This window comes from Pollachius pollachius, assembly GCF_949987615.1.
Source record: "Pollachius pollachius genome assembly, chromosome: 5".
Classification (NCBI taxonomy): Eukaryota; Metazoa; Chordata; class Actinopteri; order Gadiformes; family Gadidae; genus Pollachius; species Pollachius pollachius.
Window position 1 is genome coordinate 26,030,459 of NC_136938.1, and position 19,850 is coordinate 26,050,308.

General features: G+C 48.2%; 2 protein-coding genes across 3 annotated transcripts; both read right to left on the bottom strand.

The window, feature by feature from the left end:
* Positions 1 to 529: 529 nt before the first annotated feature.
* Positions 530 to 2,413, bottom strand: csrp3 (cysteine and glycine-rich protein 3 (cardiac LIM protein); the record flags this gene model as incomplete). The annotated part of the gene is made up of 5 exons (XM_079736072.1): positions 530 to 606; positions 827 to 920; positions 1,038 to 1,176; positions 1,691 to 1,862; positions 2,302 to 2,413. The coding sequence occupies 5 exons, from the start codon at positions 2,411 to 2,413 to the stop codon at positions 530 to 532; spliced, it is 594 nt and encodes a 197-aa protein (XP_079592198.1).
* Positions 2,414 to 3,112: 699 nt separating this feature from the next.
* Positions 3,113 to 14,341, bottom strand: e2f8 (E2F transcription factor 8). 2 transcript variants are annotated; one of them, XM_079736332.1, is made up of 14 exons: positions 14,101 to 14,341; positions 12,949 to 12,997; positions 12,560 to 12,823; positions 11,907 to 12,051; positions 10,971 to 11,297; positions 10,492 to 10,653; positions 9,924 to 10,061; positions 9,340 to 9,555; positions 9,172 to 9,253; positions 8,332 to 8,788; positions 7,241 to 7,528; positions 6,242 to 6,371; positions 5,316 to 5,659; positions 3,113 to 4,336 (listed from the first exon to the last, which is right to left on the bottom strand). In XM_079736332.1, the coding sequence occupies exons 3-14, from the start codon at positions 12,728 to 12,730 to the stop codon at positions 4,172 to 4,174; spliced, it is 2,625 nt and encodes an 874-aa protein (XP_079592458.1). In that variant the 5' UTR covers positions 12,731 to 12,823; positions 12,949 to 12,997; positions 14,101 to 14,341; the 3' UTR covers positions 3,113 to 4,171. The 2 variants fall into 2 exon arrangements, with proteins under 2 accessions (XP_079592458.1, XP_079592457.1); XM_079736331.1 differs by lacking the exon at positions 14,101 to 14,341 and adding an exon at positions 13,255 to 13,347.
* Positions 14,342 to 19,850: the final 5,509 nt, after the last annotated feature.

Genomic DNA, 19,850 nt, shown 5'->3' on the forward strand with positions numbered 1-19,850 from the left:
ACCAATATAGAAGACACATTTCTTAAACCCAGGACTGATTAAAAAAAAAACATAAAGAATGTTTTATTCATTACATTAAATAAAACTGGTAATAAAAAAGTAGATAATTCCAGAATCTACATTGGAAACACAATTTGAATGTGTTCTTTGTTGCCTTTTAGAGTAAATAGGTTGCTATCTTTATTTGTTGCGTTGTCATTTGAATGCCTTGATTGAGTAGTTGAAGGTAACGGCTTAATTAAATGATAGAAACATTCCAATCCTTTTCTGGATGGCTGCCCAGACTTAATTGGAAAAGATTAACTCTGGGTATGTGTTCAGTTCACTTGCCTTGTTAAGACTAATTACTAACGCAAGATTATTCACAAAGGAAAACCGCAAACAAAACAAACACTCGTTATTCATTTCAACATAATGAGGCAACTTTAATTGTTTTGTTTTGGAAAGCAGCAATTAAATGATTAAATGAAATGTTGAAAAAAAGAAATCAAAAGTGAACTGCTCTAAACAACAATGCATGTTGATGTTCTTAAAGGGGTCTTTCCTCTATCATGGCGGCATTCCCCAACCCGAATCCTTTGGGCCCAAAGTGTTTAGCGTAGCACACTGCGGAGACAACGAGAACAACACACACACAAAAAAAATCATAAACCATGTTCAACAATTATCACATCTTTGTGTCATAACACTCGGTTGAAAGGCAACGATATAACCCTTGAATGTCTGCTTTCTACAAGTGCTTTGTGTGTTTGATGCTGGAATTGTCGTGTGTGCGTGCGTGCATTCTCCCACGCACACACACACACACACACACACACACACATACCTTTACAGTAGAGCTCTCCATCCTTATCCGTCACTGTGGTAGACTCCAAACTCTTCCCACACAAGGCACAGCGGAAACAGGTTTTATGCCAAGGCTGCACAGACAAAGAATAAGCGACCGTGATTCAAAATGGCGCCTATTAACCGTCGTCCCAGGTAGTGTGGCAAGTTTAGCCTCAGCCTGGGTAAAAGCAGGACTGTGTTCTGCTCACCTTCCCTGCTCCCATAATCTTCTCTGCTGCGAACACGGCCTTCGAACACCGGGGGCATTGGTCGGAGCTGCCAAACTTCTGCGCAAATTTGCTGGGGTTTGTGTTTGTGCTTGTGTTTGGCGGTCTCTGTTTGGCGCCGCTGAAACAACACAACAAATCACCCGGTATTTGTAATATTTGAAGGAATCAGGATTAGGCCTGCACGATAAATTGTTATAAAATCAAAATCTCGATTCGCCCCTATGTGGATTTAAGTTTTAAATTACTTTTTATTTTATTTATTTATTTATAGATATTTTTTTTAAGCCGTCATTTACAGGTGTGTGGAGTTGGTTCAGTAGTTATAAAAGGCCAGCAATTAAAGACAATGTGCTGCTATATGTACAAAATAAATCAATCCGTTTTTGATACTGCACTTTAATCACTTATAAAGGGCCATATGAAACGCAACGTGCGAGAGGTGCCAAAAAAACTATGTTTGGTACTGACTTCTTTTTTTTGGCAATAAAAATTACATTTCGTGAGAAAAAAAAAACGTGGCAGAGAATCGTGATATCAATTCTAAGCTGAAAAAATCGTGATTATTTTTCACCGCAGCGTGCTGGCCTAATCAAGGATTAATATTTAGTCAGGCAAAGAACCCCAACACCTACTCTTGAGGATCCAGATCCAGATCCTTCCTGGGGGGGTCCGAACTCAGCGCTCCGGCACCTCCTCCGTAGCCGTAGCCTTTTGGCCCGTACTTCTTGCCGTAGCAGGACTTGCAGTAGATCTCCGACTCGTGTGCTGCGACCGTTGTGCTGTCCAGTCCTTTCCTGCAGGTCACTGTGTGAAGTTCACACAGTGTAAACAACCCTAGCGCATGAAAGATAATAATAACCTCGATCTCCAACCCCAGCCATCTACTCTTTGTCAGTCATCGTGGCAGTCAGTGCCTTGTGTTTCTATTTCAGGAGAAGAGGTTTGGTGTTTAGGGGAGCCCTTCGAGTCAGCAGGCCCGTAGTTCCCCGTGGTACCATCAACTCATCAGCAGGTGTAAGTCGGAAAGGGTGGATCAAAAAAAATACCGTTGGTGAGGTTGCCTATTATGGTGTCTGTCGCCTGAGCTCTTCCGACCCGCGCCTTCTTCGGCTGTGGCTCCTGCCTCTCCTTTACCCACCAGCTGCCCCTGCAGCTTTCTGCGAAGGCCCCTGGGTCTACTGGCCCTACTGTGGCCCTCAGCGCTTCACCACGGTGTGTGCTACTGTCAGGGGGGCCTACTCACTGCAGATGAAGCAGGTCTTATGGAAGCTCCGTCCGTTGCATTGGATCTCCTCTGCGTGGTACACAGTCTTCTCACAGGCAGAGCACTTGGCTCCTCCGCCCCAGTTTGGCATCCTGGGAACGGGGACGGACGGGGACGCCGCCGCATAGCGTTAACTAAAGAATGTCCTTTCAGACATTCTTTTGTCCAACGTGAAGAATTTACCAAATGAGGCACAGGTCACACTTGGCAACTAGTCGTTTTCTATAGATCTGAAGATGTATCCTGGTTCTTTGATTGACAAAAGCAGCACATCTTTTTATGTAAAGACAAAAAGTGCCTTACAGTCATCACTGCTTGCGTATAATTACATTTTAGCGATATGACACCTAAACACTGGTATGTAACCCTTTTAATAAAATGAGGGAGAGGCTCACCTTGAGTTCTTTCGTGTAGCGTCCTCTGATACTGGCAGGACGGACTCCCACAGGCTGGGTTAAATACTGACCAGTTCCCCCACCATGCATCTCTACTGTCCAGACAAATCCCCCCCTCCCTCCTAAAATAACCGGTGACGCCTCAAAGCCCCCCCGGACCACTCGACGGCCGCGCCATTCCCCCCTCGTTGGTCATGGACTCACTCAGACAATGGAAACGAGGTTATCAGAGAGGTCTGACACATGCAGAGTGGAATGGAAGTGGAGCTAAAGGCTGGCGCACTACAGGAAGGAGGGCGTGGATGTATGCATGTGCCGTTCTATCAAGCAACTTGACAGAAGATACCTTGGTTGATGTATGGTTCCCAAATAGGGGTGACAGAAAAGGCCACCAGTCACTTTCACAGTATTCGATTTTATTTATTTTCATATTCCACTTTAGAATGACATTGGAAATGGAAAGTCAATAGTTTATAAATTAAAATTTTTAAATGCCTGATTTGTCTCACAACGGGCATGTATAATTCTCATTCTATGGTTTAAGAGTTAACCTGTACAATGTGCAAAAACAGTAATTTTACTAGTTTTTACTGAGAAAAAAAAACATATCTACAATACTTTGACTGAAGTACACTACATAAATGTGCTTCAGTCAATCATTTGTTCATTTGGAGACATCTTTTTTTTGTAATGGCACACAGGTTACATTTAATGCTAATCAATTCAGACATCCAACTCATTTTACAATCATGCAACACTTATTTTTTTTTTTTCACCCAACAACCAATCGACATCACAAACAATCAACAACTACCCAGCAAGCACCGTTTGGTTAAACCCTTTGAGATACAGCATCCATATTGAAACTCGGTAAACACATTATACAGGGGGGACCTGTGTCATGACAGCAACGTGTAGAACGCCATGAGCACCTCTCTCTCTCGATCTCTGGCCATGTGCTCCACGTCATCATGACTATTTCTGAAGCAGCGGTGGGACGAGAAGTGACGGCCGAGACAAAGCAGTGAACTGTGTTACGTCGCCCCGCGTAAAGACATGAGAGAACGTAGGGCGTGGTTGAAAAAAATGAAAGGGGTGTGATTAGCCGTTACAAGCCGTTTTAAAACCTTCCCTGTGCCCTAGAGACACCACTAGGTGTGCTTGTCCACCTAGATGAATGCCGGATAGTCTACCAGCCTACCCAGTGGACTGTGGCATATGTTGCTGATCTATCCAGTATAATAACACAGTATGACACGCACACTAGTGATGTCACTAGGGCACAGGGAAAGGCAGCAGTTAGAAGGCTGTTTGTAATGGTATGATATCACCCCTTTAAAGAAAACGTAGGACTTGAAATAAAACGGTAGAAACGTGACCTACAGGTCGGTTGGCACAGTAACCACAGAAGTGAGAGCGGGGGCGGGGGGCTGAGGAGCTGGGAGGCGGTCGGCTTAAGGCGGAGAGTCCTGCGTGCTGACGTCCAGTTTCCTCTGGGTGGCGCTGGCGGGGGCGTGTCCGCCGTGCGTTGCCATGGCAGCGAGGGGGGAGAGCGGGCCCGGGGTGTTGAAGAAGCTGTGCTGAGGGTGCCCTGCCCCTTTGGGCGTGGTCATCATGGGCTGAAACAAGAGCAAGGGAAAAAAAAAACAATTGATATATACGTAAACCTTAACTAAGCAGTGCGTTTCGGTGAATGGCGTGATACGAGTAAGGGGTGTGGCTCGCTTTAGGAATGGTTATTTTAGGGCCGACGTTACGCCCACAAGAAAATTATGATTATCTAACCAAGCACAATCTTTGAACAACACAAAAGCATCGCTTTTGTACAGCTTTTGATTGGCCGACGAGGGTGTGTAACAAAAGCCTATCGAAGGCGGTGTGGCTCAGCGACGCAGTTGTGTGCTTCCGAGAAACAACAATATATCGCTGTCGGCACAGTAAGGATGCTCATAGAACCAAACACTAAAAATCGCTAGGTTTACCCATTCCCAGTATACAACAAAGATAGCTAGGTTAAGATGCTTCACAATGCTAATTACAATTTTTAAGTGCCTACACGTGCAACATCCATCAAGTGCGTACATTAAAGGGCAATTCCGGTGTAAAATGGATCTGGGATATGTTTAATATGATAACGAGTTGGAATGTTCGTTTGGGAGCAAAAAAGCGCGTATTCTTAAGTTTGTTGTTTTTAGCCGATTCTACCAAAACGCTATAAACTTGGAACGATGGGGGCATGTGTTATGGTAAAAACTAAATCGCTATTTTAAACCACTTAAAAAGGCTAGGAGTAGCCCGACACTTCTTTGGTAGCATCATAAGGGTCCTAACACATAAAACGAGGCAAAAAGGACATTTCATACACACAATACCACCAGTAGTTCACCTGTCGACGCCATTTGTCTTTAAGACTCGACAGGTAGATCGGCGAACACAGAGCTTGTGACATCCCTCAGCCACACGTCTGTGGTCGCCGACCTACTTGTCGAGTTTCCCATCATATTAAACGTGTCCCAGATCCATTTTGCACCGGAGTTCAAGTCCTTCAAGTGCCAGGGCGTACAGCATGTTGTTGGGACGCGGAGGGGTGGGGCTCACCTGCTGCACGCTGATGAAGGCAAGGGACTGCCCCGGGCCGGCCTGCTGGAGCGGCGTGGACGACATGGGCTTGACGAACACCACGCCCCCCCTCTGGTGCACGCCCAGCAGCGGGCTGGACACGCCGGTCCCCCGCTCGGGCGTCTGGTGCTGCTGGGCCCCGGGGCCGGGCCCCGCCGAGATGAGGCCCAGGTTCTGCAGGGTGAAGTTGAAGATGGCCGAGCTGGGGCCGGGGCCGGGACTCTGCATGTGGGCCCTGTAGGCCGGGGCGGGCTGCGGGGACACGCCCGCGGGCCGGGGCAGGCTGGTGGGCGTGATCTCCAGGGCGTGGGGGGGTCTGGAGCCTGGCAGGGGTGGAGGGAGAGGGGAACACGTTAACCACAGAGGGTTTGGAATGATGGGTTCACTTAGTAGCCTCCCCCCCCCCCCTACCCCGACACACGCACTTAATGTAGGTTGTACGTCCTTGCACTTAAAAATAGTACTTAAAAAGGTCCCATGACATGCCACCAGGTGTGAGCGTGATTTGCTGTTACGAGCCCTTTTGAAAATCTGTCCCACTTGTAATGTCATAAGATTTTCAGATTTTCCCAAACGGCGCGTAACGGCGAATCACACCACACCTGGTGGCATGTCTTGGGTCCTTTAACATCGTTTAGCATCTTATCCTAGCTATCTTTGTTGTGTACGGGGAATGGGTTAACCTAGTTCTACGAACGTCCTTACTGGACCGACAGCGATATATATCGTCTCACCTTCTTCTGACTAATGTACTTATTGTAAGTCGCGTTGGATACAAGTGTCTGCTAAATACCCTAAATGTTAACGTAAACGTTAGACAGCAGCCATGTTGACGCAGCCATTATATACTTGTAGCTAAATGCAGGTTTCTATATTTATAGCAGAACGACGTTCTTACGACTCACCTGCGGTGGGGGTGTGGTAGATGCTGTAGGTGGGGGTAGTAGACTTCTTATTCTCTCCACCTTGAACCTGCATTTCTTTGTAGCCGACCAAGGAGTGCATGGGGATGAGGTAGCCTGCAGGCACCAAGGTCTGGACGGACAAACAACACCAGGTGAGTACAGACAGAAATAGAAACGTCACGTCCACCGCAGGACTGATCCGGACCGAGAACAGCCCTGAACACGGGACAGAACAGGACACGACTTCATGGAGTTTCTTCTTGCCCACTGGGGGGCTAGGGTTAGGGAAGTGTCATATATATGGGCTGTTAATCCCTTTGAGGCTGTATCTGTGATTAAGGGTTGTATCGGTGTTGGGTGGCGTAGCTTCTGTTGGTAGTTGAAGCGAGATCCCAGACAAACAGAGCCCGCTCGCCCCTCCCTTCCGTGTTTCGTGCATCCAGTAAAATCGATCAACGCAGCGCAAAACACCCGCCCCTTGTCGGTGATTGGTTGGAATGCTATTTATTTTGGTTTTGAGTGGTTGGTAGTACCATTTGTTTTTGTGTAAGATCTCAGAGCATAGGTTGACTACAGAGACACCGTTTTTTTGACGGCCTGCTTATGGGACGGGCAGCTAGCGGACTGCGAGGAAAGACCAGATGAATGTGATCACGTGTGTGTCGGCCTAGAATCGCTGATACAACCTTTAAAAGGGGAAAGGCGGGATCACAATGACACCATGCAATCTGTATGTCGTACATCCTGTTGCTTAATTTACACACTTATTGAATGCTGTACGTTAAAAATAGTACTTCGTGTCGTAGCATCTTATCCTGTCCGTCTTTGTTGTATACGGGGAATGGGTTAACCTAGCGACTGTTAGTGCTTGGCCCTGACGTGTGTGTGTGCGTGTCTGTGTGTGTCTCTGTGTCTCTGTTTGTGTGTGTGTGTGTCTGAGTGTCTGTCTGTCTTTCCAAACAAAGTTGCACTGAGTTCAACTGAATCATAGTGCCGTACCTCGGTGTTGAGGTGTCCCGGGGTGAGCTGTCCCGGGGTGAGGGGCACGGCCCGCGCCGGGACGGGGGTCAGGCCGGCCTCGCTGTCGGAGCCCCCCCTCTCCTCCGTCTCCAGGAAGGTCTCCACGCTCTGCTCCAGGAACTGGTGGGTCACAGCCGCCGCACCCCCCGGCGTGTTGACGAACTCGGGGTCCAAGTGGAGGGCCCGGGACGAGGGGCGGCTGGACGCCGGTCCCCCGCGCCGCGCCTTCGGACGGGCGGCACACAGCGCCTGCCGCGGTGAGGAGTCCTGAGATTTAGAGGGGAAGGGCACAGAGAGAGGAGGACGAGGAGTGTTAGCGCTGGGCGGTTAATCGATTTTTGAATCGTAAGTCGTACTTATGCCCAATAATCGATTTTTATTCGATTATTGGGCATCGAAAAGAAAAAAAATCGGTTATTTTTATTTTTGAAGATTAAAATATCACGGCAGCATGCGCTGAGAAAAGTGAGGGCTTAGAGTTTTGCAAAAATCTGTGGCAACCAAATTTCGCTTTTGTTAATCATTGTTAATCTTCAAATAAAATCCAGACGTGAAAAAAAAAAAATGTCGATAATCGGGTTCGGTTTGAAAAAAAAAGTAGATTCGATTTCTAGGCCAAATCGCACTGCCCTAACGAGTGTGGCATCGCTCGTCCTCCTGAGCATGTCGCTCGACCTCCTGAGCACGTGGCTCAGGAGGTAGAGCGGGTCGGCTGGTAACCAGAGGTTGCTGGTTGGATCCCCGGCTCCTCCTAGCGGAGTGTCGAGGCGTCCCTGAGCGAGACGCCTCACCCTGACTGCTCCCGACGAGCCGGCTGTCGCCCTGCGTGGCTGACTCCGCCGTCGGTGTGTGAACGTGTGCGAGAACGGGTGAATGCGAGGCCGTATTGTGAACCTCTTTGAGTGGCCACTGGTTAGAAAAGCATTGGATAAACACAGTTCATTTCCAAGCGAACGACTAGAATGAACGCTTTCCGGTCACATTTAATCGCATCCGACGGCCGCGACTGCGGTCCGCGCAGCCGTACCCCTTAAAGCGCGTCGGGGGGGGGGGGGGGGGATCAAGCGTACCTGGTGGCCAGCACCGACCCGCTTGGCCTTCGACGGGCTGCCCTCCGTGGCCACGTCCAACGACAGGCGCTTGGTGGCCGAGGGGCTGAGGTCCAGCGGGGCCCCGGAGCCGGGCGGCCCCGTCTTGTCCTCGAAGGTCATGGAGCGCACGGCCAGGCTGGTGGGCTGCGGGTTGGGTCTGAGGGTGTGCAGGAAGACGGCGTAGGGCCCGCCGCTGCGCTGCTGGGGCAGCAGCACGGGGATGAGAGGGGAGCCCCCGGCCGGGAGGTAGGACACGGCGGGGGTGGCGGCCTGCGGCGGCGGCAGCCTAGGGGTGAGGTGGGGCGCGGTGCACCCCGCGGGCTCCTGGGTGGGGGTTCGAACCGGCACCTCCTCCCGCCGCCCTTTGGCCTTGCCCCGGTGCGTCTCGGGTTTGTCGGCGGGTTCACTGGGGCCGGGCCGGGAGCCTTTAGCCCCGCTGTTAGGAGGGAGAGAGGGGTTGAGGATAGACGGCCATGGTTCCCAACTGGTGGCTCCGACCCACCCATGGGGCCTGTGGAGTGGGTCGCAGAGCGTCATGCAAGAACTTCCTCTGGAGACCGAAGCCCGGGGATTAACTTGGTACTGGTTTCAATGGCATACTATTTTATTGAGTTCAGCTGAAATTGTTGCAGCCTTTTTGTTGGCTTATTCCTTTTCGCAGCGCATGAAGGCCTTGTTGAGTAGGGCTGCGTGTCGTGGCGCTCGGGCTCAGCGAGCTGATGGGAGTCCTCAGTTAACTACCACTGCCCTAGTCTAACCAGGGTAAGTAAACCGCCGCCCACTGCCAACAACATGTCAGTCACCCTTTGTAGAACCCACCAGCACTGCTGCTCCAGCTGGATCTTGCAGATGGCGGCGAGCTGGGCCATCTTGCTCGGAAAGTCCTGGTTGGATGAATCGCCTGCAAGGTGGGGGTTCAGCAGTGAGACACGCTGTACATTTGATGGCTGCGGGACAGACAGACAGACAGACAGACAGCTAGCTTACCGAGGGCGCTCTTGGCGGGGCTGGTGGGGGCAGAGTTGATCTTGCGGCGGTCCTCCTGGATGCTCTTGGCCATCTTGATCAGCGAGGGGTGTCTGGTGAAGCCCCGTTTGCCCCCCGGGGCGGAGAAGAGGTTCTTGGAGCAGGTCTCCCTGGTGACGGGTTCACACACCCTGCTGGCCGCGGGTGGGCGGCTGGCTGCAGGGCAGCTCTGGGGCTCTGGGGGAGAACGGGGGGTTGTGTTACGCACTTATTGTACGTTGTGCGTCCTGGCACTCAAAAATAGTACTTAGCATCGTTTAGCATCTTTCTTTTCATACTTTCTTCTGACAAATGCACTTATTGTAAGTCGCTTTGGATAGAAGTGTCTGCTAAAGGCCCCCAATGGAAATGTGTTAGCAAACAAGTCGCCTAGGATGGAGTGTGTGTCCTAGTCAGCCGGCCGACGGCATTCATGACTATTTATCAACTCTAACCCATGCATGAAGACATTCGGCTACGCGGTACAGACAATAACTAATAGTAATAACTATTTTAATAGTGCAAAGGTGTGTTTCTGCATCTGTGCTGTAAGTCTGCTCTGATACCTTCTATCGTTGGTAGCTCCACCGGTCCGATCCACTTGAAGGCCGTCTTCCTGCCGCGCTCCTCCGTCACGTGGACCTTCTCGATCAGCTTCAGGCTCTGCAGCACGTTGGCGATGTCATAGAGCCGCCGCACTTTGGCTGGATTCACAAGATAAAAGCAGAACGTCAACATCACATGTTAACGTTCAAAGCAGGACCGCCTAGGGCACCATCCATAAATAGGATCACAAACACACATTGACATTTATGGAAGACGCTTTTATCCAAAGCTACTTACAATCATTTGTCAGAAGAGAGAGCAACATTATATATCGCTGTTGTTACAGTAAGGATGTTCAAAGAACCCAAGTGGCAAGCACTAACAATTGCTAGGTGAACCCCTTCCCCGTATACAACAAAAATAGCTAGGCTAAGATGCTACACAATGCTAACTACTATTTGTAAGTGCCAGGACGGACCTCAAACAACATGGACGACTGAGGTGGCTATTACATATGAAAATGCATTGTGAGTAACGATTTGATCCCCTGTCCCTTCCCGCTATCGAACCCCAAAGCCCTGAACCTACTCTTGAACTTGTTCTTGTCCTGGTCGGCCGCGGGGTCCTCCCCGATCAGGATCTTGGCGGCCACCTCCAGGCTCACCACGTTGGGGTCCGACACCAGGAAGAGCATGACGAACTTCTGGCTCATCACCCTCAGGGACTTGTCCTTTCGACTGTTCACCGAGACTGGTGGGGTCAAACAGAGCACAACAGATAAAGTATCAACAATGAGTGTGATAGAGAGAGAGCTTGGTGAATAGTCACAATCTCAGTGTTCTGACCTTATTACTTGGTGATAAAAGGTATACGCATACATCGGATACCATTATCGGTAATGCAGATATGACCATTTGCTAGGACTACATGTATGAATAGAGAATTTCATCACGGGTGTAAAGAAAACAATTAGATTTTTGGTATATTTTAGCCTTGTTTAAACATTGACATAGCCGCTATGCATTCTTAATTGAAACCCTTCTAACCCCCCTTTCCTGGCCACTCACCTGCGTTGAACTCCACCCCTGGGAGCTCCACGAAGGACATCTCCTTCTGGCCCCGCTCTGGGCCCTCCAGGTCCGCCGGCTGCAGCGTCTCGTCGTTCTCCTTCTCCTCCCCGCCGTCAAAGTCGAACTCCTTCTCGGCGCAGCGCTGGCGGATCTGCTGCATCTGCTGGCGGTAGCGCTGGCCCTCGCCCACCTTCCGCAGCACGGCCAGCGTCTGGGCCAGCTTGGAGCGGCCATGCCAGGTGTAGCGGTTCTTCACCAGCCGGCTCACCATGTGCAGGCTCTCCAGCACGTTCATGATGTCGTAGATGCGCCGCCGCTCCACGTCTGATCGGTGAGGGGAAAGGAGGAGAGGACGTTAACATTCAGCGATCGGCGTGGCTCGGGTCGGCTTGGCCCAGGGGGCAGAGCGGTTGCTCTAGGCTAATAGTTCGATCCCCGGCTCCTCCTAGCCAAGTGTCGAGGTGTCCCTGAGCGAGACACCTCATCGTAACCGCTCCTGACGAGCTGGCTGTCGCCGTGTGTGGTTGACTCTCTGTCGGTGTGAATGAACCGTTGTAAGTCGCTTTGGATAAAAGCATTTACAAAATGTCTCCAAAGCTACTTACAGTAAGAACATTGGAGCCATTTTGTAAATGCTTTTATCCAAAGCGACTTACAACGGTTCATACACACATTAACACCGACAGAGAGTCAACCACACAGACGTTTTAGTCCAAAGCCATTTAAAGTGAACCCAGATCGAAGAAATTAAGGTGGAAGGTGAGGGCGATGTGTCCAATGTCCTTTGGGACTAAACTCTAAACTTTTCAGCTTGCAGTCTGGTTGTTCGTCTCCGGGCCAAAACAACCATCCAATACACTTGTCCGCTCTGGGGAAAATATGTCAACCCGTCGGTGTGAAACATACCACCCTTTATTACAGAGGTACACTTACTGAGTTGAGTGGCCACATCGTCCAGGCAGATGTCATGGGCCGGTCCCGGGTAATCGGGGTAGCGTGCAAGGAACCGGTGGCAAAGCAGACCAAGACTCTTCTCCTTCCTGCTCAGCTTCTCTGCATCCTCGCCAAGTTTGGATTCCTATGAGGGCGATTGGAAACAACGGCGATCAGTAAAAAGTAGGTACTATTTGAAGTTTAAGTTAGCCGATGTGGTACGGGAGGTGCAATGCTGCAGTGAAGGCATGAGGTATACCTCTGATATGTTCTACGTCCTGGCACTTTAAATTAGTACTAAGCATTATGTAGCATCTTATCCTAGCTATCTCTGTTGTATAGGGAGTATAGGTTAACATAGCGATTGGCACTTGGTTTCTCCTTCTTCTGACAAATTTACTGATTGAAATTCGCTTTGGATTATAGTGTCTACTAAATGCCCTAAATGTAAGACTCAGACTCATAAATACCAAACCCTCCATCAAAATATGTGAGAACCAACATCCAGTAGTTGCCACCAAACAGAACCTATTCATCACGGTTTCCTTAAAGAAATGGACTTGATGGGTCCAGTCCATTAGTATAGTATCAAAGTACTTTATCCCATTAATTCTACTAGTATCTATGTGAGCTGTTGGGGTTGGTCTCTGTACCTGTGAAGCGTCGAGGGCTTCGCCGCCCTCGTGGTCTAGACACAGCTCCTTCTCCCGGTTCCTGATGTCGGGGCTGGCCGCGCTGATCAGCATCTTGAGGTTGGAGGTGGGCGTCCAGGGGTCGACCGAGCGCACGTCTCTCCTCTTCGTGGGCGTCGTGAGAGGGCCCATTTTGTTTGCCAGCTTGTCTCCAAACGGCGTGCACTGACCAAGCACTGTTCTTGAGGTTTTGACTTGAGATTGTGGTGCTATAAATACATCACCCTGTATGATAATGAAACACAAACAAAAATAAAATCAGCGAAAGGCCTGTAGGACTCAGCAACGCTTAGGCTTTGGATTAAGAACAATAGGATATACATTAAACTTAATAGATAAGACCTACTGACCTTAGAAGTAGTGTGAAATGTCTCATGCGTTAAGCTGGCCTCTGTCCACCTTGGATACAAAGGAAAACGTATATTAGGTGTCATGTAACAGATGGAACACTACAAGTTAATACACTCATTTTAAGGAACATTAATGCTCTATATATCAATGGGGCAATCAGAGATATTACAATTATTTCAGTCTAAGTTGTTAACAGTACTAATCAGTCCATAGCAACGACCAAATACAACTCTGGTAGTGCTATGAGTCTCAACTTTTGATTTTAAAAGTCTGTGGTACTAGTTTTGGAGGTCTTGAATAAATACCTTATGCTTACTGCATTATATCTTCGCGGTGACAACATCTTAATCCCTCCTCAATTTCCAGCCTTTGGTTTAACAAACTTTATCCTGGGATTGTTCAAAATTGTAGTAATAGGCAAATTTAAAAGTTGGGGTTTGGCGCCAACTGACGATCATCTGATCGACACCCGGAAGTCACGACTCTCCCCGCCATTGACATCATCCAATAGGAGCGCAGCTCTCTATAAACTATGGAGATCAGCCAATAGGAGCGCAGCTCTCCGTAAACTATGGAGACCAGCCAATAGGAGCGCAGCTCTTCGTCAGCGATAGCGATCAGCCAATAGGAGCGCAGCTCTCATGTCAGCTGAAGGAAACGCGGAGCCGGTCCCGCGCAGGTAAACATTTTTAAATCGTGGCGGGGAATGTTACGAAGCGACTTTATAACCCGATACAAATGTGTCAATGCTTCACAATGACCGCAAACTACGGTCGGATGTCAGCGCAGTCCGTGCGTAAAAACGAAGAGCTATGAACCAATCGTTTGATTCAGAACGCAAACTCGAACATTAAGCGCCAGACTTCTCCCCAGACTTACGACATTTAAGATCACCATATCAACCTACCAACAATCTACCGTTGACATCCATATTCGTAATGATTGACACAACAGGCGACATAATAAGACATATCCATTTAATTCATGGATTAGAATATGAACATGACCTAAATGGATATGTCTGAACAGGACTGAGCAGCAACAAGTACGACCACTGTGACTTCGGCTCAGTCCGCCAAAAATTGCTTAAAGCTCCTTTTTGGATCTTCGTGAACAATATCGGAAACAGAGAAAGAAAAGCGCGCACTTACCAGAATTCACCTTCAGCGATGTCTTTTTAGATCCTTATTCCATTAACTCAGACGTTAAAATGAACCAACCTACTGCTATGATAAAATATGAACAGTTCTAAAAGCGCAGTATTTAAAACACATATGTGATCCAGGAAAACATAACGTCCATATGCGTGGCGGGCGTTTTTCTCCTGGCCACAAAGTTCGCTTAAATACGAAACTTTAATTCGAAGACCGCCAGACCGGCTGACCACCTCGATAGATACGCGAGCAGTTGTCCCGCCTTGTGTCGGCATGCTGATGTCCGCCCTGACCCGGGCCGGGTACCTCCCCCCTCCTCAGCAGCCAATCAGACCGTGCGCCCATCGCAAAGAGGCGTGGCTACGGTTACTGTAAACCTACAATTAGTACCCCGCCCCCATAATTCGTGATTTATGCAATGATCCTGCAGGCTTGTAAAGGATATAAAAGTTGAACCATATTGTGAAATTATCTGATTAAGGTCTTATTTGTTCATATAACTAGTCACGCTGTCTGATTATTTGCAAACCATATCACTCTAAATGTGGTTATATGTATACATATATATATATATTTATATATATATAGGCTCTACAAACTATATATATCTTATATGTTCATATGACTAGTCACGCTGTCTGATTACATTATTTACAAACCATATCCCAAAAGATAAAAACCCATAAAAAAAATAAATAAATATATATATATATATATGTGTGTGTGTGTGTTAAAACTGAGAGGGTATTGGGTTATTTATCTTTGATTTGGAGCACTTAGTTTTAGTACTTAGTACTTAGATTCCCGTATGGCCGCTAGATGGCGGTAGCGCCCCGCTAGGTTAGAGTCGTCATGGAAACAGACCGGGCGCTTGGAAAGATGTGGGGAGAAACCGGTGGAGCGTGGGGTGCCAGTGACGTAATGTTATCGATCCCAGGGAGAAAGAGTTAGGGAAAGAGAGAGAGAGCATGAGAGATGGAGAGCAAGAGAGAGAGAGACCCTCGCTGAGAGAGAGAGAGAGAGAGAGAGAGAGAGAGAGAGAGAGAGAGAGAGAGAGAGAGAGAGAGAGAGGGGGACCCTTGCTGAGAGAGAGAGAGCAAGAGAGAGAGAGACCCTCGCTGAGAGAGAGAGAGAGAGAGAGAGAGAGAGAGAGGGGGACCCTTGCTGAGAGAGAGAGAGAGAGAGAGAGAGAGAGAGAGAGAGAGAGAGAGAGAGAGAGAGAGAGAGAGTGAGAGAGAGAGAGAGAGGGGGGGGGGACCCTCGCTGAGAGAGGGAGAGAAGAGAGAGAGGGACCTTCGCTCGCTGAAGGCTGCCGATGAGAAACACGCGCGGGCTTGCTGCTCTGCGAGGAGCTCGAGGAGAGGAGACGGCGGTCGCGCGGAGGGGGAGCAGCTCGCCGTGCAGCACGCGGTGAGTGTTGACTCGTTACTCGTTAACTCAACATGCGTGTGTCCTTACCTTTGATTAAGGGTTCGAGATGCATGTTCCTCCATGTTTGACTGGGGCTCTGCCGGTTCTTTGGGGGGTTCGTCGGGTTGTCGTAGTGCGGGGGAGTCGGTGCAGGTTTCCTGCAGGGACTCTGTGAGGCTTGGCTAATTGAAGCGTCCTTAGTTTATGGTGCTTAGATGTTTGTGAGGTTGGGATGATGACATTAGATTATGCATGCGTTTTAGCAGCGCAGCCGTTAGGTCTAACGTTGGCTGCAACCCAAAAGTTAGACTAATAAAGTTGTGATCTTAATTATTCAAATTAGGCAAAGTGTGATTGAATTAATGTTTTATTTATTTAGACGTATAATAGGAAACCCTTCATTTATAGATGTCCATAAAGTCCTATATGTCTCATTTAACTGTATTTGCGCGTCTTTTATTAATTCCACATTTTCCTCTACACCCACCCCACCTCTCCGATGCCAGATTTAACTCCGGAATTCTGCAAACACACCAGCAGTCTGTTCCCGTTTAAACGTGACATATTTTTTCTACCCTTTTGTACAATTGGATACTTCTTGGAAACACAATACAACAACTATTTATACTAGGACGGGAAAAAAAACTCGTTCTTTTGGACCCCATTTTTCTGAGGGATGGAAACGAGGCTGATCGCGACCCTCTCCGTGATGGTGATGATGATGTCTTCAGGAGACCCAGACAGCTGGAGTATCCCCAGTTCCCGTCCTCTTGCCTGATGCTGCTATCCGCCCCCCCCCTCCAGGGACCACAGACACCACCGCCATCTCACTAGGGATGATTTGATTGATAGGAAGCTTTGATTTGCGACAGAGGATCTATCCTCCTCCTCTGCCCCCGTCTCCCCTCCATCCCCACCCCCAACCCCTGAGTTTGGGGTGTCACCCCTCCCCCCCAAACACCCCCCACCCCCACCCTCCCCAAGACCCAAACCCCTGGCAGCACTGCTTCCATCCTTCTCTTTCGGTGCGGAAGGACGTCCATGAAAGATGGATCAGGGTGAAGGAGATTAAAATCCTCGGGCCTTACCTCTCCTCCTCAGCCCCCCTCCCCTCCCCAGAGGAAGGTGTTTGTGTCTGGATATTTGACGGTGTGTGGAGAAGATGGAGGGAGGAGCTGAGTCTAGTGCACAGCAGCAGCAGCAGCAGCAGCAGCAGCAGAGGAGGAAGGCACTGCTGCACGGCTTGGAGGATCAGAAAAGGGTGAGTACCAGTGAATCACGGTTCACCATGACCGCCGCCCCACGCCCCACGCCCAACGCCGGCAGCAGAGGACGGCGTGGCCTGCTGAAAGCCAGCGCTGTAAATATTTGTCTTCTAATAAGGTGTCAGCGCAGAACGAGCTGGCCCTGATTGAACCTCCATATCGTTTTCCATTCGGGGGGTGTTTACACATAACTCAGGTGTCCCCCTGTAATTGTGCGAGAAGGTGGGGGCCTCATAAGTCTTCTGCTGTGTAATTGTGGGGTTCGGAAAAGGTGGGGTTTATAAGCCATTTGACGTGTAATTGTGTCTCAGCTGCAGCATGTGTGTGCTCTGCTTTCCCCTGCTGTTCCCCGGTTTAAAAGGTTAGTGCACGTAGTACACATCAGTGAGAGTTGTGCCTTTGGCAAGCAAGATTGGATTGGGAAGAATCATTGGTCTTTTATTGGCTCCTCTGTTGTAGAAATCCAGAAGAAGATGGTTAGTTTTGTCTCTGTGTGGCTGTTTAGTTGTTTTGTCACCCGTTACCCGCTCTCTCTCTCTCTCTCTTCATGATGTATTTAACCAGGTGTGATCAGTTGAACAAATTGACCAAGAGCGATTTAAGTGATGCACAGAATATTTTATGAACTGTGTCTTTATGTGTCGACTCGCGAGCTGTGTAACGAGCAGCCGTGACTTGAAGTGATAAACCATGCCATCAAAACACAATCTGTGTGTATGTTCTGCCCATGCATCTTGGCTTTATCTGTGCATTGTTGTTGCTATGGTTACCAAACCTCTGAAACGCTCCTGAGAGAGAAAGAAAAGAAAGAAAGAAAGAAAAAAAAAAAGAGGTTTGTTTTTCTTTTTTTTCGACTGCAAGATAGATGAGGTCTCTCTCCAGTGTCACATCATGAGCTGCCAGAGTCAGCCCTCGAAGACACAGAGCAGAAAAAAACCTCCACACTGGCGACACCGGCAGAGCCAGACAAGATCAGGCGAGACGCTCCGCGTGTCTCTGGGGACGAGAGGCGGCGCAAGAACCAGCAGAGAGCAGCCTCTCCGTTAATGGACATCAGTGGACTTAAAGAAAGGGAAAGCATGGGGGCAGTGGTGTGAACATGCAGGGAACTCAACGGTTGCAATTATCCAGGTAGCGTGCGTTCCAGATCCTAGACACGATTGGCTCTCCCCACACTGGGAGGTAATTGGATTTTCGCTCCCTTTTTTTTTACGGAGATGAATGCTGGACCACGTTGCCCGCTTCGTACATTAATGCATACTTGGTAGCGATCCACACGAAGACGGGCATGGCATGTCAATGAGTCAACACACAGAGAGGAGGACGGTGGTGGTGTATGCTGGCACTCTGTGGGGCTGTGTGTGTGTGCAGGCGGTGGAAGGGTCTCGTTACAGACCTCAAACGTGTGGAAGCTGTGACTGAGGGGAGGGAGGGATGGAGGGAGGCTGTGGCTTTGTGAGACGGACATCGGCTCCCTGAGATTGGCTCTCTGAGATTGACGTTGTGGTGTTTGGAGTTTTCTGAATGCAGGGAAGAATTTGAGTTTGTCAGGATGAGAACACAGGGATGTCTGATTCTACTTTGTTTTTTTTTTCAGTTTATACTTCACCTTGAGTATTTTTACTTTGGAAAAGCAGGTTGAAGTACCTGTGAACTTTATTACTGGAAATGGATATGAATCAAAATGATGTGTGGACTGATTCCTTCATTTACAATGTCTAAACGGGCTACTTGCTGATGGGCATTCATTTCATACACGACTACTTCTGAACACAAAGCTAATGAAACACCTAATTAAAACGTCACTTAACGTTGTTTTTTCAATCTACTCTCTGACCTCACACAAGACAGTGTGGACTTTGCTGCCTCACCGTAAAACATGAAAACGTACATTTATTTTAGAACAACTTTATTAGAAACATGGTGTGTTACAAAACAAAACACACCTGGCCCATGTTCTTTAGCCACCATGGTGTCTGAATGTGGACAACCAACAATAATATGCTCCAATGAGTTTCTTCAGGAATGCTCTTATTAAAAAGGATTCTTATTAAAAAGGTTTCTTTAGGAAAACCAATGGAAGGGTCAACAAAGCCCATTCGTTCCCTAGCTCTAGCTACCGTCAACATAGATTCACACATTCACAGAGGTCAATCACAAAATACAGCGACCATCCCCTTAATGTTAATCAAGTTATTGATCAAGCCGGGATAAAGATAAAAAGAATCTGATGCTAATTGTCTGATCACAAGACATGAGCGGGATGATGTTTTCCCGTTTCCATTTGTTACTGAGCAGTAAAGTGTATTTGATACGGTTCGGTGGAAGCCTTCTCCGGGATAATGACTTGTGTTTACTGCTGATTGCTCTGCTGCAGTCACCTTCCGTAATGGCCTCCTCATTAGACTCTACTTGTTTACGCTCATCCCAGTAAGAACTCCTGCAATGTGAGGTTCTCCTATGTTCACTGTGTGCTCCAAAACACAAGGAGGAAATAGGTTGCTATACCGACAACGATTATTTAATGTTAATGTTTACATTAATATTTAGTATTATTTAATCCTTTTTTTTTTTTACAATTATTTAATCCTATCTTATCCTAGCTATCATTGTTGTGTACGGGAATGGGTTAACCTAGCGATTGTTAATGCTTGCCACTTGGTACTTTGAACATCCTTACTGTACCGACAGCGATATATTGTTGTTTCTCTTTCTTCTGACAAATGTACTTATTGTAAGTCGCTTTGGATAAAATTGTGCTGAATGCCTTAAATGTAAATGTAAACAGTTAAGTCATGTTGGATAACCAGATCAAGTAACAGACAGCATTGCAAATACAGATTCCAGTCCCTTCAGGATCTTCTTAAAACCTTAAATTGAATCTGATATGATGATGATGATGATGAACTTGATATGTTGCTTCTCATTTTAGGATAGGCCTGACTGTCCCTTTTTTAGAAATCTGTTTAAGACTAAGTGAACCATCAGATATTTGCAGAACATGGCCAAGGGCACGCTGACCTTGATCTCCCTGGCTGGTTGCCAAACTGTTAATTGCTGTTAATTACAGCT